The following is a 24,882-nucleotide window of genomic DNA, read 5'->3' on the forward strand; positions in this document are numbered from 1 at the left end:
TCTGCTGGAATTATTCACAACATTAGTAGTAGATACAAATTACTGGAATTCCTTAAATACTTTATGCAGGAATGTATGAGTATTAAATGACGACATCCTAGTTCAGATGAGCAAAACCACACTATCCATATGTTTTACTTGTTATTCCAGCTAAAAAGACCCTTTGACACTAAACTGTGCTAGAGATGCAGTTACATGCAGAACATTTTAATACTGCAGTACTTGAGGGCTCAATCTTTGGGATAAATGCAGTCATTAAGATGAGGAAAAAGTCAGTGTGCATATGCTGTTCGATATTCTGAGTAGGCCATACTTTCCATAATGTTTGTTCTGGTTCCCTTACAACACATGAGAGTTCTTAACAGGGAAGTGAAGTGTCTTCTCAAATAATTTAAGTTTCTTTGGCATGTTTATATATTCTTACTTCTACCTCTCTACAGTATTGATTCTTTAAGGTCAACCTGTGTTTTATTTCTGTTTAATTTTTAATCTTATTAACAGTAGGTTACTGAAATTAACAGACAAATTGTTCAAAATGCATGCTTGCTGCAGAAACACCATTGCAAATAATTGAGAACAAAAATCAAAAACATTTAAATTCTTTTTTTTTTTTTTTTTTTGGCAATGCATTTCTTTCTGAAAGTGATTAAGTTTCTTAAGGTCTATAGTGTTTTAATATAATTTATGCATTGCATATCTCAATAATAACGCCCATGTTCTAAGTAGTCCTATAATTAGTTGTGTCTATATTAAATATAGTCCTAGAGTACAAATTTCAATGGTGTTTTTTCAGAAAAAGACTGAGTTCTTTCTTAAAGGAAAACGCTATTCTTCTCCTGGCTTTTTTTTCCTTCCATTTCTAGCCTTTGAATGCCTCTGAGCAAACTGTTAACACTTAAAGCATGCATCTTTGTCCATCAAAAAGTCATAGAGAATGCAAATGAAAATAGATAATCTGTTTTGATAGATAGCCTTTATAACTGAGAATTTATCCTAACAAATAATACTAACCGTATCGTGGATAAAAAGTTGAAGAACAGGAACTGAAACAAGGACCAAGATTCATGTGGATGTCTGTCAAGAGCTAATAGAGTCTTTTAAACTCCTTTGAGTTTTGGTCTACTCTGAAACCCCAGAACTTCATTTTCCAAAATCAAACATTCTCCACCAAAATCCTGTCCTACCCCAACTTCTTCTAAATTTCTGATTTCTTTGAAGATAACCTAAACAGATTCCCAGTCTCACAGTGATTTGCTGAGTTTTTCTTTATAGTCAGGGTAGCAAATTAGAACATGAAAAATCCTTTTCAAAGGAGAAATGATGATATTCTTTTCCTGGGATCAAACCTCTGAAATCTGTGATTGTCGCAAGATCTTCTTCCATGACAGTCTTTCTTCCTAACTCTCAGTAATGGCATTAAGATAGCACAGAATAGAGAAAAATAAGATCATTACATGCAATCTCTGTTTATTTCACGTGCTGTCATGCTCAGAACTTACCAGATGAGAGTGAACTCCAGCAACCTGTGAAGTCAGCTGAAGTCTTTGAATGTTTGGGATGTAATGAAGCAGTTGAATTCCCAGAGGAAAGTGCACCTAATGAAAGCACAATGGATGTGGAATATATGCAAAAAGATAACTCTCCCAGGAAACATAAACACACAGAGAATACACTGGAAATTCAGAGGAAATTAGACAGATCTGATAAAAACAAAGCTGATAGAACTTTAAAACAATTTTTAAGTGTCAGTGATCAAGGAAGTAGCATTAATGACAACAGAGAATGTAAGCTATGTACAGAGCAAGACAATGTAGTGGTTGGTGATCAAAGTAAAGAAGATGATAGAAAAGACTGTTTTCTTTCCGCTGAGACCTATGTGAGTGGAAACAATAATCCTGATCAGCAGATTGTTAGTGGAGAGAGACTGAAAATAGTGGGAGAAACAAATAAGTTATCTGAACTGGATGAAGTATGTGAAAACAAAGGAAAAAAAAGTTCAAGAAAAGTACGGAGTGATCCAAATTTAGATAGAGAATTGTTGGGAAATGCACAGGAATTAAATACACCATCAGAAATGATTTCTAGAGGAGGGAGTTATTTTCCAGAACATAGATTAGATAAAAAACTTTTGAGTCAGGAAGAGACAGTAAGTGAGAAGAAAATATCACAGGGTAAAATTTATGGTTTGGACAACATAAATATAAAAAGGAAGAAATTGAGTGGAGAGAATGAGTTAGCACAGGATGAAAAATACAAAGATTTATGGCTAGTTGCAGAAATGGAAAGTAAAGATAAAGATCAAAGCACCAACATACCTGGAAAAAACACTGACGTCCAAAAAACATTCTATGAAAACACAGTAAGCAAAATCTCCCTTGAAAAAAGAGAGAAGCCAAAGAAAAAAGGCAGTGGTAATGAAGATAAATGGAGCCCAACTATAATTAAGGTACCAGAGTTTTCATGCGATGCAAATGGCATAAATAGGCAAAATTAAATTAAGAATGATTCTAAACCAACCTAAATCAACCGTTGAATCTCAGATATGTCCAGATCAAGTTGATTGAACATAACTTAAATAATCAGTATTCTAATGATATATTAATTATTCTGCATGTAAGATGATTTTTGTTTCAGTTTTCATAAATTTATCTATATGTTCATTTGGTATGACTATTTAATTGCCATCCTTTTCTCCACCCAGCTGATGCTCAGCCTTTATCTTAACAGAAGTAATAGAACCTAACAGGATTTAGATCGTGCCCGTATACTTTTGTCTGTTTCAAGCATAATACATTAGATTTTATGCCTGTGAGAGCATGTAAGGAGATTGGATAAAAAAAATCAATGTTTTGTGTTGGCTGGGATTTGTTCAAAATTGTCCATGTGACAGATCAGGGGAAATACAGAGTGAAACTGAAAAAGCTGCCTTTGCATTAGCCTTTTAGAAAATACATTTCATATAACATGTAAAAAAATAAAATAAAATCAGGTAATCTGGTAAATTTGAGCTAAGACAACATTTTGTTTATTTGAAGATGTTGCTGTAATTCCCTTTCATGCCATATTTGTGTGATCATAGGAATTAGGTTATGTTCTCACCTCATGTTAGCTCATGCTTGGTACCTAATACCCTGATAGTGCTAATGAAGGTGAGATTTGTATGGTTTCAACTGTATTCTTACTGGTGAATGTACATCTGCTTATTAGAGCTTACCTTCACCTGTCAGCATACGAAGTCTACCATCTCTCTGATTTTCATGATTTTAAATACGATGTCTGTGTTCTAACTGTGTCTGTACTGCAGAGCAGCTGTGCTCCTAGTCCCCTGGCAGAGACAGTGAAGGTGTTGAGGCTATGGAGCACACTACAGGACATAGATTTATTGGAGAATAATTCCCTTTCTGGTCATGATGCATCTCGATTCTGTCTCTAAATGCTGTTTCTTTCCTTGGAGGCGATTTTCAGATTTCTCTTGTGTTATTTTTGCTTCTGAGCGTAAGAAGCTTCTTCCATCTCACACTGAACTGATCCAAAAGTGGTAGTCTCTCCTTGGGAATTCTTGCACATGGTGTTTGTCTCACTGTTTACCTATTTGGAGAAAAAAACGTATGCAAGATTCTGCCGACTGCTAAGAGGCATCAGATTGAAGTGAGTGGCTTTAGGACTTCTTTGTTATGTGGATGTCTTTAAGAAGGGTTTCGTATTTGGCTAATGGTAACTTCCTGAATGTTACTGTATCAAGAGAAGGTGATGGTGGTGGGAACTGCTCGTCCTACCTTCTGGACATACCATTTATATAAGAGTAAGTATCATCCATTCTGCTTTTCAAAGAGCCTAGTGTTTCATATACCATATTTCAAAAGCTATGTTATAACTTAATTTATTTTTCTACAGATTTTAAGGAATAAGGAGGCATCAGTGCGTGAGGCATATTCAGATCTAATGGCACAGAAAAATAGCACAACTGATGAGAACAGAAGACTCATGGGAAAGGTAAAAGCACTTGAGGAGATGCTGGAGAATGTGAAGAAACAAAAAATCCAAGTGGAACAGGAGCTCCCTAAACTAAGGGAAGCTGCAGAAAATGAACGGAAGAAGCAGCGAAAGGAGATGGAAGAGATCTGTCTTCAAAAGACCAAGGCTGAGGAAGAAGCAAAACAGTGTCGTATAGATCTAGAGAACGTTGAGAAAGAGAAAGCAGATGCAAAGCAGGAGTTGGAGCATGTAAGGCAGCTCATTTTTCAGGCAGAGACACAAAGAAATATATTGGAAGAAAATCTTCGAGCTTTTCGAAATCAAATAGAAGAAAGTACCTTTACCAGAAGAAATCTTGAAGAACATCTAAGAAGAAAAGATACTAATCTTCATGATTTAGAGCAGCAAAAAAAAACCCTCATGCAGGAGCTGAAGCAGAAAACAGAAGGAGAAGAGAAACTTATGAAACTGATAAAGCAAATGGAGGAAGATCTTGAGTTTAAAGGGTATCTATCAGAAATAAAGCTGCAAGAAAAAGAGAAGACTGAAACCAGAAGGAAAGTTGTTGAAGGCAGGTACACTGTGACTAGAGAAACTTCCCTGCCAACTTACACAGCTGGGCAAGGCAGCCAGTGTAGGATTGATTCTGAAATTACAAGTTTCCAGAAGAAACAAGAAGCAAAAAAAGTAGAAGAGCTTAAGCAGAAGGTGGATGAGCTAATCCTTGCTAACAAAAAAGCTGATAAAACCATAAAAGACCTCAAATATGAAATAAATGAAATTGAGCTTCAGAAATCATCAACAGAAGAAAAGTCTCGTTTATTAAAAGAAAAATTAGACGAAGCCAATAGTGAACTTAAATGCCTAAAAATTAAATTGGAGGAAAAAGACCAAGTAGAACAAAGCTATCTGCAACAGCTGAAAGAACTTGACAAGCAACTACATAGAACCACAAGTAAAGCTGAAGAGGTGATGCAAGAAGCTATAGATCTTAAGCAAATTAAGATGAACTATCAGGAGGAACTGAAATCTGTTCAGCAGGAAAAGATACAGCTAAAAAGAGAAGTAGAGGAATTAACTAGATCACAAGCAAAAACTGAAATCACTATCAAACATTTAAATTCACAAATCTGTTCTCTTCAAAAAGAGACACTGGAAGCTGAACACAGAATGCAGTCATGCAAAGGAGAAGCAAATTATCTTCAAGACCAGTATAAGAAAATTCAGGAACAATTGCTTCATAAAACAAGAAGAGAAGAAGAAAACCTGCAGGAAATTCAGATGCTGAAGAATGAATTAACCAAAAGCAATCAGATGTCAGAAACATTGAAACGAAAGATAGAGGATCTTAATAAATGGAATACTGAAACAAAACTACGGATGAAGCAAATTCAGTCCGAGTCGGAGAAGATGACTTTGGAAAAACAAAGTATTCAGAGGAAAAATGATGCATTAAAAACCCTAGCAGATGGTTTCAAAGAGCAACTACGTACAACAAATGAACAACTGCACAAACAAACAATAATGGAGCAAGAATTCATATGTAAAATCAAAAGCCTAGAAGATGATCTTGCTAAAACAAAAGACTTAGTTAATGAATATAAACAAAAATTTGATAAACAAAATGCTTCTGCCCTAACCACTGACCTGGAGATTAAAAATCTAAATGCCCAGGTGTGTGCTCTAACTACAGAAAAGAGAGTGAATGAGCAGAAAATACAGCTGCAAGAAGTTCATATACAAGAGCTAAGTAGTAAATTAAAAAAATTACAGGATGAACTGCATCAGAAGACTCTGGATGAACAAATGGCACGCAAGAAAATGATTCTGTTTCAGGAAGAATCAATCAAATTTAAGCACTCAGCCGAGGAATTTAGGAAAAAAGTAGAAAAATTACTGGAATCTCATAGCATCACAGAAAAGGACATTTCTGGCATAAAATTAGAGTGTGTTGCTCTTCAACAGGAAAAACATTTGGCTGAGGAAAGCATCATGCTGTACAAGAGACAGATTGAAGATCTGCAAGAAAGACTTAAAAAATGTCAAGAACAACTGCAACAAGGAAAGCATGCTGAAATGGACTATCATCAGAAGTGCAGGAAGCTTGAGGAAGAGTTGGAAGTGCAGAAACACCTGGTTGAGGATGTGAAACAGAAGATGGACCTGCAGGTCAAGGAAAGTGAACATAGGTTTCTTTTGTTTCAGAATGAAGTTCAACAGAATAATAAAATCAAAGATTGTGGATTTAAAGTGAGCTGTGAGAGAAGAGGAAATGAATTGAATTACCTGAATGACACCTCATCTAGAGAATTTGAACAGCATCCTTCACATGTAAGACCTTGTTCGCCTTTGTTAAGGCAGAAACAAGAGAGAACAAGTTTTAAATCTGATCAGATAGAAGAAAATACGCTGTATGTGAGTGCTGATGATACAATACCAAGGGAAGTGCAGTTCCAGATGTCAAGAATAAATCAATCACTAGAAGATGCAAGACCACAATCTTTTACAGAGTTTGTTTCTCAAACAAGTACACAGTTCCAGATAACCTTTGATAAATCAAGTGAAATCACTGGAATATCTGAAAGAGACAAATTGAGAAATAGGAACCTACACAGTTCCAGACAAACAAGTAGGCCTGGAGAAGACATGAAACTTGAATTAGGATTAGTAAAAGTGCATCCCTTGGAGGTATACAATAAATTTTGTGAGGGTTTGCCTTCCTAGTGGTGGCTTTTACTATTCTATTTTTTTTATTTATGCTCTATCACTATTCTTTGTTCTCTCTCGTGTTTCTTATGTTCATACGTTGGTGAAGGGGACCTCTTCATTTTCACTTTGCTCAGCTTTTCATTAAACCTTTGTAACAGGCTTATTAATATCTAGGAAACACATTAGTTTACGTGGTTGGTTGGAAATAAGATTCCCCATACACCATTGTGTCATCATTGGTCAAAATGAACTTTGCTTAATGGTGCTAAGTTCATCTGATAACAACAAATCTTGTTGCTTGGTCTAATCCTATTCTGATTGCTGAATAAATATTTGAAATGGTGAATGGATTCTAAATCTCTAGCTATCTATATTTCTGTGCTGTTTCAATGCTAATAACAGATCTCCTTTCTAATATATTCAGGTTCTCCCTTTTTTTCTGGTGGTGGATTTAGAACTGACATATGTGCAGCAAAGTTTTGCAGATCTATTTCTCACTGTGTCAAAAAATTCCTATTTACAGATAGCGAAGAACAAGCAGTATGACATGCATGTTGAAGTTACAACATTAAAACAAGAGAATGGCAAGACATTTGGTAATGAAGAGAGAATGTTTGAGGGATACAAAACATCTGAAGGGTTTAGGAGAGAAGACTTTGCAAAGATGAATTCTTTCTTAGGAGAAGAGATTTTGAGAACTGTTGATACTGCTACTCAGTTGGAATGTTTTCCAGAAGAATATGATGATATTAAATTTCAAGGTCTTCGACATGATGTAACTGCCAGACAGTTGATTGAAGTTAAACTTCTAGATAGGCTTACTGTTGAGCATCTCCATTCAGGGCAGAAAACTATTGAGGAGGTTCAGAAAAGTCTTGAAAAATTTTTAACTAAGCCTACAGCTATAGCGGGAGTGTACCTTGAATCCAGCAAAGAAATACTGTCTTTTTCTTTAGCAACAAAGAGAAGAATCATAGGGAAGGCACTGGCATTAGCATTTTTAGAGGCCCAAGCAGCTACTGGTTTCATCATTGATCCTACAACAGGTCAGAAATTCTCTGTTGATGATTCAGTTGTTAGAGGGCTTGTAGATAATGAATTCAAGAGTAGACTGCATGAAGCAGAGAAAGCTGTTTTGGGATATTGCTGCTCTGGTAAAGTGGTATCTGTGTACCAAGCTATGGAAGCTCGATTTCTAGAAAGACAAAAGGGTAAAAATATCCTTGAAGCTCAAATTGCAACTGGGGGGGTTATTGACCCCATTAGAAGTGTTCGTGTACCTCCAGAAACTGCAGTGCAGCTTGGCTTGCTTAATAATACGATTTTGAAATTTTTGCATGAACCTTCTAGTAATGCAAAATGTTTTCATAATCCAAACAACAGGAAAGCTATGTACTACTGTGATTTGCTAAAAATGTGTTTGTTCAGTGTTAGCAGTAATTGTTTACTGCTTCCAATTGGTGAAAGGAGAATAAGCAGCCCATCAGCAGAGAAAAGTCATAGAATTTCTGTAGTAGACATCAAAACAGGAGCTGAAATGACTTCCTATGAGGCTTATAAAAAAAGAAGTGTTGATAAAGCTACGTATCTTGAGCTTTCAAAACAGGAATTTGATTGGAAGGAGTCTACGTGTTTTGATTCAGATGGGAGTTCTTTTATTTTGCTTACAGACCATAAAACTGGTGTGCAGTTTAATGTTGAGGATACCATAAATCAGGGTAGAATTGACAGAGCATTAGTCAATAAATACAAAGAAGGCTTAATCACAGTTAGTGAGTTGGGAGATATTTTACTTAGCAGTTCACAACCAAAGAAAGACCTAAACAGTCCTATTGCAGGATTTTGGCTTTCTGAAACCAATGAAAGAATTCCAGTTTTAAAAGCCTCACGCAGAAATCTGGTAGATAGAGTTACAGCCCTCAGATGTCTTGAAGCTCAGGTTAGCACAGGAGGCATAATTGATCCATTTACTGGGAAAAAGTACAGTGTTTCAGAAGCTTTGCAAAGGGAATTAATTGATGATGGTTGTGCCAAGCAGATTCAGCAATGTGAACTAATCTTTACTGGGATCATTCACCCTGTAAGGAATACAGTTATGTCAGCTGTTGAAGCTATGAGTACGAATGCCCTAGACAAGGAGATGGGTATGCGCTGCCTGGAGTATCAGTACCTGACTGGTGGGTTGATAGATCCGAAATCTCATTCCAGATTGACAATGGAAGATGGGATTAAGTGTGGTGTTATTGATGCTGTCACAGCTACAAAGGTAAAAGATGAAAATTTGTATGTTAAAGTTATAACGTGCCCCAAAACAAAGAAGAAGCTAACCTACAAAGAAGCTTTAGAGAGTGCTGTTTTTGATTGCCACACTGGGCTACGATTGTTAGAAGCAGCTCAGCCCATGAAAACAGGAATTTCTAGTCTGTACTATGCTTCATAATAGAGATGATAGTACTCATTTGGGGCCTGATTTAAAATCGATTCAAGTTAAGGAAAAGATCTACAATGACTTCTGTGGAAGTTATAGATTATGTTGTCTAGTGTAGTTGCTTTAAAACTAATTAAACAGCTAATTAGTATATACTGGTAACCTGGAATTAGATGTTACTTGTTATAAAGTATAAATCTTTAGGTAAAGTAAAGCAAATTTATAATGTCAAAAAGCAGAGCGTGTTCAGGGGGTACCTGAAGGCTTTATCAGACATTACCTTCATGTAGGCATTAAAAACTGGAAGTTATAAATCAGTGAAGCTACTGTATGTGTGAAATGCATACATTTAGGTGAGATGAGTGAGATTCTTCCCTTAAAAATTGAAGAGATTGCCCATTTTGTGAGTGAAAACAATGCAGTATTTCATACAACCCAATGACTTCATTTAGTATTACAAATCAGTTTGCAAATGTAATTTATTGTACAGGGGTGGCAAAACAGTATCCAAGAGTTAAATCTGCAATTCACTAAGCACACACAAATATTTTTTCTCATGCTGGTATTTTATTAATTTAAAGGGCCACTCATATCATAAAATTTCATATCCTATTTTTTTTTCCTACACTTCAGGTAATTTAACAGTATTTTGTCATACTCTAATAGACAAATGAATTACAATTGCATGTCCAGTTAAAAAAAATCCATTGAAATAAAATATTTTCATTTTCACTTGTGGCACATGGAAGGGCTTAGGTGTGTTTTCTAAGTACTGCTAAACTTCAAACTACTCACATGTTGTGTTACTATGAAAATATATGTATTTTCCTATGCAGAAAAAGACGATTTTACTTTTATTGTCCTTGTTTCTATAGACACAGAAGCAGTGTATTCTTCTGAGCTGTAATTTAATAATCCATGTCTATAGATTGCTGATACTGATATCCTATGCTGGCTGTAGAAATCCACTCCTGAGGGTAATGCAAAGGCAGCAATTCAGAGATGCTTTATATGCAAATGTTGTTTAGATTTCATCTGCTGAGTAATTGCTGGGAAACTGCTTTTTCTTTATATCAATCATTGTATAATGAATGTACATGTGCGTGAATAAGCATCTTAATTAGAAATCTTTTGAGGAATTATTCTGTTAATGTTGATAACAGTGTGGCATTTTTGTTCTTACTTAAAAGTGTTGCAGTAATGCATGTGGTAATAATAAAAAAAAAAATCATTTTAAGTGTATGTGGTAATACTACCATTTTGGTAGAACTGTGTTTCTATTGATGTGAATGTTAAATATTCCAACAACTTACATTTACATGTGTTTTACAATTTGCGGTGTTCATCAGAGGTCAATGGAAGAAGAAAAAAAAGAACATGTTGAGAAGGCTGGGGATTTACTGAAATGGGTGTCAAACCTCAGCAAGACACTCAGCAAAGAAGGAGGAGAAAAGGCTGAAAAGACAGATTTGCCTAAGCAGCAGGTACACAGATGTCTTTTAGTAAAATAACACTTCCCATTTTTAGGTTTTTGTGTTTATTAAAATGACAAAATATTCCATAAATATTCTTTTATTCTCCATATCGCCATCCACGTTTTAGTAAAATATAATTTTGTGTTTGGCTGTGAGTGGAGGATTGGATAAACGCTCAGGGATACAAATGTTGCTCAGGAACAAGTAGAAGCTGCCTTTCACATCACAAGTGTACAGTGCAAAATGTCAGTTTAGAGAAGCTGTACTCTGCACACCACAATTGGACTGTTGTAAAGGGACAGTACAACGTAATAGGACAGCATTTGGTAGTTCTGCCTGCTCCTGCAGTAGTTCAGTGAATAAGCCTGGTGACTTCTACCCTGGCACCAAGATGGAGAAAGTTCACAGGGGAAGCCTTTGGGCCAAGTTTCTTCTTATTTTCTATTAAAAAGTTATTTCAGGTGTTCTTCTTGCAGGATGGCTTATGAGACAGTAGTTGAAAGTTTTTGAACAGATGTACACTCCTCTTCAAATCTGCTTCCTTAGGGCATACAGAGGGCCCTTTTTAATACCATGCTATTCCACAGGCTGCTGGAGGGGCCCATCTTGCACCCATTGTATTTGGCAGATCTATTATTGTTGTGTGTATAGTTGTTAGTCTGACTGTGAATTTCCATCTCTGAAGTTTCATATAATTTCTAGTAGTTCCCTTGCTAGCTCTGTCATGCAAGATAGCTTAGCGACACCTGAAAGGATTTCCAGAAATAAAGGCCTACCTGCCCACTGAGCAGCAGAAAAACAAAGTGGTGTCTTTTCCACATCCTTCAGAAATAGTTTGGCTGGTCAGTTATCCAAACTCGATTTTGGCACATCTTTCAAGCAATTTGATCCTGTGTTTTTATTTTGGACATTGGCATTGGTGTCAAAGCTGCAGAATTTGAACTTGCTGTCGGACAGCCCTGCGTTCCCCAGCTGCCACCTGTGCTCACACACTGCTTCTTTGTAGAGGATGTGCTCCTCTACAAGATAAAAGAGCAGATGTGTTTGAGGGACCAGTGCTAGTTCTGTAATTGACAGAAAACATTCAGTATTGGCTTTTTTTGCTTCTCTTGTTGATGACAATGGTGAAAGCCTTTGTCAGTGTTGGGCCAGCGCCCTACTCCTTGGAGCATCTAAGTCTACCACGACAGCTACACCAGCATCTTCCCAGTACAGCTTGAGCCCTTAAGAAGTAACATGCAGGTTAGTTGTCTTGGCTTCCCCTTGCCACTTGGAGGCAGCTATTTCCTGAGAGTGTTTCTATTACAGCCTGAGATAGTGGGCACCATCCCAAAGATGCCTAGTTTTGTATTCACTGTCTGGCATGGATGCCTAGACGCGTTTGGTACAAACCTGATAGCTAATTTTTATAGGCTTTTAGTTGTTGTTTTGTTTTGTTTTGATAGCTGATGTTCGCTGAAACACATTTCACACATACACTGGGGGTGTAGCCACTGGGAGAGGGGGTGGAGAAGCTCCTGCCAGTAGTGACATAGCATATACAGCAGTCACAGTGATGCCAGTACCCTGAGGAAAGGGAAGCTCGTGTCTTCTCATGTTCAGCATAGTGTGCTTGCTGTCTGTGTTTTTGTCCAAGCAGCACAAACAGTGGGACTGTGGCTTGCTGACAGTGAAGACATACTGTGTTCAAAACCTACTGATCAAGACAAAATTGATTGCGTCCCAGCCCACATGAACCTATGCTCTTCCTAGGCACCTTCCCAGAGTTCTCTTAGGACCTGTGTTGAACTTATCCCTGCCTTGTTAACAAAGCCCTTGCCACCCCCTCCCCCCCCTTTCCCTTTGTTTAACCAAAATCAAAGGTTGTGCTTTTATCTGAAGAACAGCAGGCAGTTTCTCAGAAAAATTAAAAGATTAAATTCTTGCAAGTTCCTCTGCCAGAACTAGAGCTTGAGTAGGAATGACAGAAATGATAGAGGGAGAATTTTAATAAATAATTCATTTTTTTTCTGAGTATCTAAATTTGCATTTATATGTCATAGAATTTCATGAAGTTTGTGGCCTTCTGGTATGTTTTATAAAAAGTTACTCTCTCTTATTGTGGTGTGCAACTTCTTGAGCATGGCCATTATATATATATCTTTGTGAATTTACTTTAAATTTTGCCAGATACTCAGTGGTTTTAAATGATTAAGTTTTAAACAAGTAACATTTGAAATAAATTCAGTTTGTCTCACCAAACTAACTTCTAATTCAGTTTATTTTACCGAAAGACCTAATGCAATGATTTCTCCAATAATAAATGATAGAATTTAACGATAAATAATATAGGTCTAAGAACAGCTTCTTTCTCTTTTCTTTAATTTCAAGTTCCTACACTATTGAGTTCTGTCACACTTAGAAATATTGTGCTGTTGGTTTCCTTTTCTTTTTATGTTTGTGCATAGTTAAATCTTGAACACAGGTTGTTTATTTTTCAGATTTCCCTTGAAGAAATGTCAGCTAAGAAAGAACAAATAGCTGAAGCTCTGCAGACTACTCAGGCATTTTTAGCTAAACACAGTGACAAGTAAGCCATGCTTTTATTTTTCAAATAAATTAATGGAATCAGTACATATTGTTTGCTTATAAAGAAGACATATTCATGTGCTATAGTTCCAATTATACTTCATGTACATTTATGTCAGATTTTGTTGTTATTGTTTTGTTTTTTAATAAAACTTTGTCATCCATTCTGGCTAAAGGTTGATTAAGTTTTGTTTATCTCAGGAGCTTGATTAGGTTTATGTACCTCTGGTCAACTTAAAGGGTGCTAGATCATCATTGACATTTGAAATAAAAATAATTAACAAATTAGAAGTAAATCAATATTTCAACTTTATATCTCAAATTTGTTTCATTTTCATCTGAAGTTATTTAGAAGGGTCTGTGACAGAACAAGGGGAAATGGTTTCAAACTAAAAGAGGGGAAATTTTGAAAAATGAAAGAAGTTTTTTACAATAAGAGTGATGAGGCATTGGAACGGGTTGCTCAGAGATGTGGTGTTTCCCCATCCCTGGAGGCATTTAAGATTGGGCTGGGCCAGGCTCTCAGCAACTTGATCTAGCTGCAGGTGTCCCTGTTCATTGCAAAGAAGTTGTACCAGCTGACCTTTAAAGGTCCCTTCTAACTTATATGATTCCGTGAGTCTTTGATTTTAATGCACTAGCAAATTGCTGAGGTACTTCATGACTACTTGCTAGATGTGTTACCCATCTTCACTGATGATAAGTCAACAAAGGAACATGCAAATGATAAAAGCTTTTGCTATAATTCAAAGTAAATTGTAGATTAATTTAACCTTTTTTTTATTTGACTAGCTATAAATAGATTGTTGCTAATAATCAAGTATTTTTTTCAGACTACTTTTATCAATTTCCTTTTCTTTTTCTTTTTTTAAGTAAAGGTAGGCAGACTACAAATTATTCAAGAGACCTCCTCCTTATTTTTTGTTTCTTTGTTTCTTTTTTAATAGAATGACAGATGAAGAGAGAGGTGAAATGGAAAAACAAGTCAAATCCCTCCAGGAGGGCTACAGTTTGTTAGCCAGTGAAGCTTTGAAGCAGCTGCAGGAGGCACACTATTTGGATGATGAAAAAATGGATGAAAAGGTAGCAAGATGGAAACTCAGATATCAGGGTCTCTTGAGTTTTACTGCATGGTTTTGAAACCATATGTGATGGGTAAAAAATGAAGCTGCAATTAACAGTGTGTAAAGGATTTTAAGGTTTAACTGACAAAGTTTTGTGTATTTGTTATGAAATACTGTGTGTTACCTTACCTGTACATATGAATACTCTACTCATCAGGTTTTTTTGTGAAGAGTCTCGATAATGTGTGCCTTGCATGAGGAAAGATAAACATTCATTTCTTAACTTTTCTCTTAAAAGCCATTCTTTGACTGCTGTATAAGTCTGTGTCTGCTGCAGAAAGGACACCATAAAATAACATGTTAATGTCTCCCATACATCCTTCAAGTGTCCTCAGAAGAAATCTACTTTTAGTTTTTCTTAAAATGTATCTGGATATAAAAATGGGAGTGCATAATAATGTTAGTGACCCTGAGACACTATATCCACTTGCTAATGGATCTCAATCTTAAATATGGATTTCTGAAAAAATGTTGCATATGAATTTTCTCGTTTGGAGGCAGTGTCTGTTTAATTATTTTAAATAATGTTGCCAGACTGACTTCATGCTTTCCATGCAAACTAAAAGCATTATTTGGTGCTAGAATATCTTGATTCCATAATGTTGGATGTATATACAGGAGTGCTGTATGCTGTAAACATGAATAGCATGGTTGTTTTGAATCACATACTGTTTCTGAAGTTCTAACATTTCACAGACATTTAGAGCATGAAAATTTGCCTTTCAGGTAATATGTTCTATTTGCTCACTCTGCAATCATCTCTTCTATTGTCTTTCACTAACCCTATTTATGTATGCAAAGCATAGGTTTTCAATTCACAGATGCATGTTGATTTTAAATCTTTTATCACATCGTGTGCTGTTCAATGACTGACATAGATCACTTGTGCGTTTGAGCTGCTAACATTCACAGCATTCTTCCAGTCCTGGTAAGTACAAGTCTTATGCTTATCATGCATTCAGAAGCAAAAGTAAATTTAAAATTAGTCTAAAACAGTGATACCTGTTCTTTTATATTTCTTTTTAGGTGCATAAAGTCATTGCTGGTATCATTGACCAAACGACTGGAGAAGTCCATTCCATTTTTCAGTCTATTCTAAAAGGTTTTATTGACTATGACACTGGAGTTAGGTTGCTCGAGAATCAGCTGATCCTTACTGGGATAATTTCTCCAGAATTAGGAATATCTTATGATTTGGAAGAAGCTAAAGCTTGTGCACTAATTGATGAGCAGACTCTATTGCAGTTGCGGGAATTAAATAATGCAAAGAAGCTTATTTCAGAGTCAACATTATTAAATCTTCCAGTTGTATCAGCTTTAGAACAAGGTCTAATTTCAGAACCTTTGGCTATTAAAATTCTTGAGAATCAGCTTTCAAGTGGGCACTTGATTTTGCCATCTACTGGAGAGCACCTGACTTTGCAGAATGCTTTTCAGAGAAACCTGATTTCTCCAACATTATATGCAAAGCTTCTGGAAAGGCAAGACACTTGTAAAGATCTCATAGACCCTAACTGTGCTGAAAAGATTTCCCTTGAACAGATGCTTCATAGAAGCATAATACATGATGAAACAGAGTTAAGACTCCTACCAGTGAAACCACAAGAAAAAGGTAGAATCATACTCAAATGTGGAAGGAAAATAACTATTTTGAGGGCAGCCCATGAAGGACTTATTGACAGGGAAACAATGTTTAGGCTGCTGGGGTCTCAGATAATATCTGGAGGTATAATTGACCCTGAGTCAGGGAAGCAAATGACTGTGGAAGAGGCCGTGAGTCAAGGGATTATAGGTCAGGACACTGCTTGTGGAATCTTCACACATCAGGTTCAAACTGGTGGAATCCTTTGTCCAAATTCTGGGCAACGCTTGACTGTTGATGAAGCCATACAATGCAATTTAATATCATCTACCAGTGCACTCCTGGTGTTAGAAGCACAGAGAGGCTTTGTTGGACTAATATGGCCTGACACAGGTGAAATATTCCCCATATCAACATCTTTGCACCAAGAAATGATAACAAGTGAGCTGGCATTCAAAATACTAAGTGATAGGCAGAAAATAGCTGCACTTTACATTCCAGAAACTTGTGAAGTACTCAGTCTAGACAGGGCTGCACAATCAGGGTTAATAGACATCAATACTGTATCTATTCTGAACAGTGTGATTTTACCAGATAAAATGCCCAGTGTAGAAGAATTAGAATCCCCTTGTAAAAATGCTGCAAAATGGTTATCATCATATGAAGCCCTATCATCTTTATTTCATGACTGTGAAGAGGAACATGAAGATTCTGGTATGGAAGACCCTGCATGTCATAATTCAGACCAAGCTAAGAAATTGTTCACATCTTATCTGATGGTGAATAGTTATATGGATGCAAACACTGGAGGAAGACTTCTGTTATATGATGGACAATTGCAGGAAGCCATCAATATGTTTCTGGAAGGGAATAGTTCTGCATGCACTACTGATGTGTCAGAAATGACTTTCAGCAACAAACACATAAGTCCGAAAGGAACTGGTGGTGTCCACTTCAGTAATATTATAGGCAGTGTTCAAGGTGGTCCTTCAGGTGCTGAAAATACTTCTGATGACAAGAAGTTAATTCAGTTTGAAGATTTGGAGAATTATATGTGTTCACAGAGAAAAGATATATGTAGATCAGATGTTTGCAGTGATAGTGGTACTGAACAATCACAGTTTACTGTGGAGATGCTGCTAAGCAAACCTGCAGAACTTAAAAATGTAGAAAGTAACACTCAAAATTTCAGGAACAAAAATGCACTCGAGAGTCTTTTGGAGGATTCTGAGTGGATGCCATTAGAGGTGTATAAGCATAATGATCGGAATGCAAATTCAAAAAACACTGAGGGAGTTTTTCCAAATGACTCAAATCCAAATCTTATGTCAGATACAGAAAAAGAAGAGGTTGTTATGACAGATAATCTGGGTAAGGAAAACAGAAATGATAAAACCTTATACAATTCCTTGAGTGTGAATGACTTGTCAGATAATGAAATCTGGACAGACCTGGAAAAGACCTTCACAGAATACGAGCCTCGTATATTGCAACCTGACAGTTATAGAATGGCACTGGGTAATGTTGAGAAAGATGATTTTCAGGGAAGTTTTGGTTCATCTTTCAACACAGATACTGAATACAGAATTCCAGAAGAATCAGATAGTCAGTGTGGTGACACACTGCAATTTGAAGGTAATGGATATGGTGAACAACCTCTGCTGGACTACACTGATGTACATAACCGGCCATCTCTAGAGAGCTGTCCATATAGACATAGCAGGCAGTCTTTGGATGGTAGTACTGATTTCCAGAGTAAACTATGTCTAGAAGACAGAGAAATACAGTGGAGGCCTTTGCTGGAGGCCAGTACTGTTACACATGATGGACCACCTGAGGGTGTCAACGACAACATGGCTCAAAGCGTGTCAGTAGAAGAAAACAATCTTGTGTTTGACAAGTTATTACCTGGGGACAGTAGTTCTGACTCATCACTAGAAGGGAGTGATAGCATCCCACAGGTTGAAAGTAGCTGCTCACAGCATGAATGTGGTGAGGCAGACTCAGAAGAGGACAGCTCGCAGTTTGATGATGATGATGATGATGATGCCTATGAAACTCCTCAGGTTGATGATGATGACAGTGATGTCTATGGTACTCCACAATTTGATGACAATGATTCCTATGACACCCCTCAAGATGATGATGATTTTGGTACCTTACAGCTGGAGGATGATGATACACCAGAGCCAGAGAATGTTCTGCTGGGTTTTCTAGAGGAGAGAGGTGGTCTGATAGCCCTGAGAGAAGACAACAGCTCTTATGAGGAACTTCCAACTAATGCTGGAGAGAACGTCTATTACATCAGAGATATAAATCAGACAGCTCTAACTGAGGGTGTTAATGTAGCTTCTGCAAGTGCTGAGACTTTGGAAACAGTCCCTGAAGAGGAAAAGGAAAGAACAAGGAACTTTGAAGAAGAACAAAAATTACCAGTTACTCTGGGCAGTGAAGAAAGAAGGGAGGGATGCTCTACTTCTTTTCTGAAGAGGTATGAAACAAAAACACAGCGAGACAGAAATGAAGAAGATGAAATGAAAGCAGCAAGTGACTGCTATGAGTATGAATCGGAAGGAACACATGAGGAAGAAGACTATGATTATGACTATCTGGATTATGATAGTTATGATGACTCTGATACCGAGTCTGACAGTGAAGAAGAAATAGATACTTTTTACTCACATCATCAGTGTAAAAACAGAGATGACCAAACGTTAATTCCTGTAGGGGCCATAGAAAATAGTGAGGAAAATAATCAGAATATTGATGAGTACTGCTATTCTTTAGGCCACAAGACAGAGTATAATTTGCAATTCCAGTCTAATCACGGACAGGGAGAACTGTCTTTGGGAAAATGTGAAACTGCATCAGATATCTATGAGAAAAGATGTGTTGATCTTACATATACAGGCAAAAAAGAAAGGGAACAAAAACCAGAAAATGACTACGGAACTTTTCCCCAAAATGAAAACATGTCAGAAGATACTACTGAGCATATTCAGTCTGAAAATACCTTTGACACCAAATGTATATCCTTTAAGAGTGAAGAAAATAATAAAACACACTTTCTTGATGATACTATGATATCCGATGTTAGTGTAACACCGTTGCTAATTACAAAGCAAGCTACTGGAGATGATGAAAATGCTAAGACAGATTTGCTTCTATCAGAACACTTCATTCACAGCATGAATAAAAGCTGTAGTACTGTGCCAATGTTACATTTAGATCGTGGGCAAAAACAAAAAGAAGCATTATTTGCGGAGGAAAAAACATTAAATGATGTGACTGGCTTGGAACAACTGAAGGCAAATTCATCCCAAAAGGATAGTAAATTCCTCACAGATATGCATTATGCCAGTGATGATGTTAGTTCACTTTGTGACCAAGTACATCCAATTTCTGACAAGAAGAATGGTCAAATAAGAAGAGATTTTGAAACTCTGGCAGAAAATGGAGTAAACATTATAAAGGAATGTGGTGTCGTGGAGCTAAATAAAAGTCCGATTCATATGGAAAGTCTTGGGGAAATATTTGATGCATCAACAGTTAAAACTGATACAGAAATTGTTTCAAATAATGAGAAAGTAAATATTGGTCAAACTTGGCCTGATGTTGAGAGTGGTGTGATATCAGCTGAATTTAAGAGAGATTTTAGTATTTCATCTTCTCTAGAACAATGTACAACAAGCTTAAAAGGAGAAAACAATTCAGAATTAAATAAAACTGAATCCTGTTGCCTTAAGGACACAGAACAGGTGAAAAATAGTATACAGAATGAACAAGAATTACTGCTCAATATGGAAGAAATACATTCAAGAGAATTTAACACTTACTCCTTCCCCCCAACTGTTTCAGTGAAACCAAAGGAAATTAGCACGACTAAAGAGACATTTGTCTGTCAAAGTGACAATGTTCTTAAAGACCTTTCAGAAAATAAAGACAGCAATGGTGATGAATTTACCCTCTTAAAAGCAGGTGCCTTAGGAAGCACTGAGGATGTGAAAGAATCAGGGGATGAGATTGAAGCGCTACCTTCTGGGAATCAAACACATAGCACTGATCTTTCTTCTGCAATTTTGAGCAGCATAGAGGCTGATTGGAATAATGTTGCCCAGAAAGAATCTGAAGCACTGAAAAATACAAAGGGAGAAAAGTTCATGGCCAGCGAGACTTCTTCCTTTGAAAATGGTTTTGAAAAACAATTATGCATGGAATCATTACAAAACGAAATGGGATTTTCCAAAGATTTTCAAGTAAAGAAAGGTTTTTCACAGTCACCAGAAATGCCAGACCCGCTAATGGAAGACTTAAAGAATATATTACAAAGGAAACTAAAATTGGGACATACTTACTGCAAGGGGGAAGGTGAACCACTAAGTTACTCTGATACCAAAATTCTAATGCAAAATTTACTTAGAATGGTTGGAAGCACCCAGCTTGGAAGCGACATGTTCAGTGAGTCACAATTCAAGCAAACAAGCAGTACCGTTAGAGAGGCATTAATGGATACCACACCGTGCACAGACATAAAGGACAGTGAAGCACTTTCATTGCTTTGGCCTGATTGCAGAAGTCCTGATCTTCTTCGTGATATTCTGAAGCAGGAATTCTGTAAACAAAAGATAAATGATCCAGATGAAATGAAGAGTGAAATAGAACAAGAGGTGAAAACTCCTACCGCAAATCTTACAGCTTCTGAACTTATGAAAATTTTTAAAATGTCATGTGGAGATGAAAGTAAGAGGAAATTAGAGGAGCTGATAAGTAATTTGCTTATGAGCTCACAGGGTGCTGACATCACCACAGCACATGAAGGTAAAGGCAAAGTGGATAGGCTTTGTGCTCTTTTCTCAACAGAACAGGCAGAGTTTGGATCAGAAATTCCTAAAGAGAAAACATTGGCAGATGACACAGCTGATGCTTGGAAAAGTGACCAGGAGCATGAGAAGACAGAGAGCCTTTTCAGAGGCTTTACTGGACCTGCTTACACAACAAAAACACTCCTGGATGACAACTCCACTAGCAAGGTAAGTAACAACAGCTGGTATGTGCTGTGTGCTCTGTGTCAAAGGAATCACATGAATCTTTCCAACTGCTAGAGACAATAATTAAACTGGAAAAATAATTTCAAAAATAAATAATTTTAAACGATTAAAGTTAGAATTAAAAGAAGAAATTTTATTGCCTATTTTCAGTTGTCAGTTTCAAAAACCTTATTGTTTATTGTTAAAACCCATTTTCAGGTTGATGGAGAGCAGGAATGTTTAAGGTTGAGAGAGAAAATGCAAGAGCATTTGGCAGTGCTTCAAGAAGTGAAAAGACACCTAGAAAACCAGAAACCTATTAGTAGCAACCTGGAAATACTAAAAGAACAATTAGAACAACTAGAGGTCAGTAAAGTATTCTTTATGCTTCTATTTCAGTGATGGGAGCTAGGAGAAGACCTGAGATGGGGTGAGGGGAAAAAAGAGAGGGGAAAAAATTTAATTAAGTAAACCAGACACAATGTCTTTCTTGCTTATTAGCTTAATGCATTTTGAATATATATTCTCTTTGTAGTCATTTGAATCAGGATTGGCTACCTTTGCAATTATCCTAAAAAAGGACATGAAGTTGACAGAAGAGTTCTTAAAGTTTCATCACAAAGATATTCCTGAAGAGAAACTTAAAGAGCTAAGGATAAGCTATGACTATTTGCAGGAAGCATTTTTGATGGTCTGTGATGCATCTTCAAAACGAGCAAAACAAATAGTCTGTTCTGTTGACTTGGAAATGGTATGTTTTTATCAATGTACATTTGTATGTTTTGTCTTGCTTTTCTTAAGGTAATTCAGCTAAGAAGTGAAAAATTTTCTTCTAAATCTGTGTATAAAGTACATGCATGATTTAATTTAGTGTGATAGCAAATGTGACAGGACTCCAGGGGCATAAATAAGTAAATATACAACTTCCCTTTCCTAGTCTAAGCTTGCAGAATTGCACCAGCAACTTTTAAGCAAACTCCAGACATTTTCAGACTGGATCACAGAACACAATAAAATCATGAATGACTTCAAAGTGAATACCGATGACATAGAAGATATGAAGCAAAGCTTAAAGCTACTCAAAGTAAGTGTTCTTTATGGCAGATGTTAGTGCTTCTGGTAACTGTTACTGTGTAGTATGAACTACTAGCTAGTATTCGTATAGCTGCTCATTAACCTGGAAGACAATTACTTGATGATCCTTTGTACTGATCCATGTACTGTTGATCTGCTTTTCCTCCTTAGAATTTTTGGAAATTTTGACTTACTGAGAAAACTTATCAATTCTGCTTACATTCGTTGTAATAAATCTCACCCTTCTTGGTAATCTAGTTTATGTTACAGATATTTCAATTATTAATATTAAACCTTTCAAAACATCTTTATTCATAAGATCCATGTTCTTTGCTGAAGTTTCATTAATTTTAATTAACTGTAATTAACTCATGAGAAGATGGGGAAAGATAAAAAATCCCCACAACCCCTGAATTACACACTTGAGTGAAGTGAGCTGTGAAAAAAACAAACCAGATGAATTTTTAGCAATGTTCATACACCTGTGTGTGTAAATGTAAAAATAATTAAAAAAAATTACTGCACTTTAATAGTGTTCCAGTTTGTGTTGTGTTATCATAGGGGCCGCAAGGAGTGCAGCTATGGGTATAATTTGATACACTGCTGGAAATGAAGTTTTTCATTGTGGAGTTAAGAATGAGAATACACTCAAGTAAATGTTTTAACATTTCTAGGTTAGACCTAGAACCTAGGAAACTTAAACCAAACCTACCATTTCATCAGTGTATACTCACCATAAATTCTCTATTGTTGAAGGTCAGCCAGTTCTCAGACATCCATTAGAAGGCGAAAGGAAGAATAGAGGTTTTGAAGGTTATCTTATTTATTATATGCTCATGGACTGTGCCTGAGGCAAAACATACACAAATTCAAATCCCTTGATGGAATGTGCCAGAATGATTCTGACACAGGTTTGATTTACTGTGCCTAAATAAAGTGTCTGTCAAAAGCACTTTGGAACAGGAGCTAAGTGCAGAAAGTAGAGACTGTGTGTTTTATTTGTGCTGAATTTGTCCTCCTTGCTATTCATTTCCTTGTCTTTACTTACAGAATACTGCTGCAGAGGTTGCTCGTACAAAAATGCAACTGGAGTCCACTGCATTTGATGTTCAGTTCTTCATTTCTGAACACGCCCAGGATCTTTCTCCCAATCAGAGCAAACAGCTTCTGAGGCTCTTAAATACCATTCAGAAATCTTTTCAGGAAGTGCAGGAAATGGTAACATCTCAAGTGGAGAGTTTAGAGACTGAGTTACAGGCAGCGCAAGAGCTGGGTGATCAGAAGGTTTGCTTTTCTGTGTAAATGTGTGCTGTCTGTTTTGTCTATGGGTGAGGAATTTTAATACCAGCAGACAATATTAACTGTATCCCTACCTTCTCAGTTTCACTTCAGATACATTCATTGTTCTACAAAGATTGCACTGATCTAGTGTGGCCCCATCTTGAACACTGGATGCAGGTTTGGGTGCCACAATATAAGAAGTACGTAAAACTGTTAGAGAGCATCCTGAGGAATGTTACAAAGATGATGAAGGGTCTCAAGGGCAAGGTATATGAGGGGTGCTGAGGTCCTTGGTGTGTTCAGCCTAGAACAGAGGAGCTGAGGAGAGCCCTGATGGCGGCTGCAGCTCCTCACAGGGAGCAGAGGGGCAGCGCTGAGCTCTGCTCTGTGTGACAGTGACAGGGCCCGAGGGAACGGCATGGAGCTGTGTCAGGGGAGGGAAGGCTGGAGGTTAGGGACAGGGTCTGCACCAGAGGGCAATGGGCATGGAACAGGCTGCTAAAGCCAGTGGGAACGGCCTCGAGCTGCCGTAGTTCAAGGAGTATTTGGACAGTGCTCACAGACACTGGGTTTGAATTTTTGGGTGGTCATGTATAGAACCAGGAGCTGGACTTCATGATCCTTGTGAGTCCCTTCCAATTCAGGATATTCTATGATTCTATGAAGTCTGAAGAGTTGTCATTTTTCTCTTCCATTGTTACAATGACAGTTCACAGAAAATATATGTTAGGTTAGGACAGTTACAGTTTCAGACATTAGGATCTGTTCTTTCACATATTGTCCTAATAAAGCAGTGAACTCTTTGTCCTCTTCTGGCTGCAGCTATATTAATTGACAAGTTTACTATCCCACCACTGCTTATCACTTCTATCCTTCTGACAGTTTTCTTTTCCTGTGACTTGCATTGTCATCTGCTTGTGTGATCATTTTCTAGGTATTTATGGTCAAGTGCCAGATTTTAAAATCTTTTTTATCATAGCTTGTTTTGGCTGAGACAGGCTAGAGGGATAGAAATAAGAGTGAATCAGATTTCTGATTGTAGAGGTGGACTTTGGAAAAACCATGAGTCAAGGTGGTACCTCTTGAGCTGCAGCTGGAAAACATTGCCACCTTTGTTTTGATAGTAAAAGAAGGGTAGGATGCTGCTGTATGACTGCATCTTCTCCTCTGTTATAGAAGCACTGTGAAGACTCAGAGTTGCCACCTCACCCCCGAACTTGTGCGTGAAAGGTGTTTCAGCATTCTGAGGGCTTTGAGTTATTTTACCATTTGAAGAACATTTGTTTCCACTGTACTTTGTCAAAGAAATATAAAATTGAGTAGAGGAGAGACATAGATATTTTTCTAGGATGTGATAACAGTAATGTTCTTGCATGTCTTGTTCTTTTCTACTGCTTAAGAAATCAGCATTTTCTATTCAGGTAACATATGCATATCAAAAAGAGCTAACTCACAATCACAACTAACCTCTGTTTTGATATCATTTTGCAGAATTAATAGTGTTTACCACAGGTTTCAAGCGGCTAAAGAGACTGGATTTTCACTCCTGTCGTTTGGAGATTTCATCTTTCACATATGTGCATGGCCAGACTTCTCTTGGGCAGTTCCATCAAACATGGTCTCTTTTACTTACAACATA

At 37.0% G+C, this 24,882-nt stretch overlaps 1 protein-coding gene across 25 annotated transcripts in view; it reads left to right on the forward strand.

The window, feature by feature from the left end:
• The window catches only part of DST (dystonin), a 297,941-nt gene that overhangs the window by 172,330 nt on the left and 100,729 nt on the right, over positions 1–24,882 (forward strand). For 13 of the 25 annotated variants that reach the window (XM_090136227.1, XM_090136240.1, XM_090136228.1 and 10 more), the window contains 8 exons: positions 10,462–10,596; positions 13,068–13,156; positions 14,103–14,238; positions 15,306–20,891; positions 21,108–21,254; positions 21,424–21,639; positions 21,826–21,972; positions 23,013–23,246. In XM_090136227.1, coding sequence (XP_089992353.1) covers positions 10,462–10,596; positions 13,068–13,156; positions 14,103–14,238; positions 15,306–20,891; positions 21,108–21,254; positions 21,424–21,639; positions 21,826–21,972; positions 23,013–23,246 — 6,690 coding nt within the window. The other 12 variants (XM_090136231.1, XM_090136232.1, XM_031611191.2 and 9 more) reach the window with 4 other exon arrangements.

The sequence above is a fragment of the Phasianus colchicus genome, chromosome 2 (genome assembly GCF_987193195.1).
Source record: "Phasianus colchicus chromosome 2, bPhaCol1.hap1.1, whole genome shotgun sequence".
Lineage (NCBI taxonomy): Eukaryota > Metazoa > Chordata > Aves > Galliformes > Phasianidae > Phasianus > Phasianus colchicus.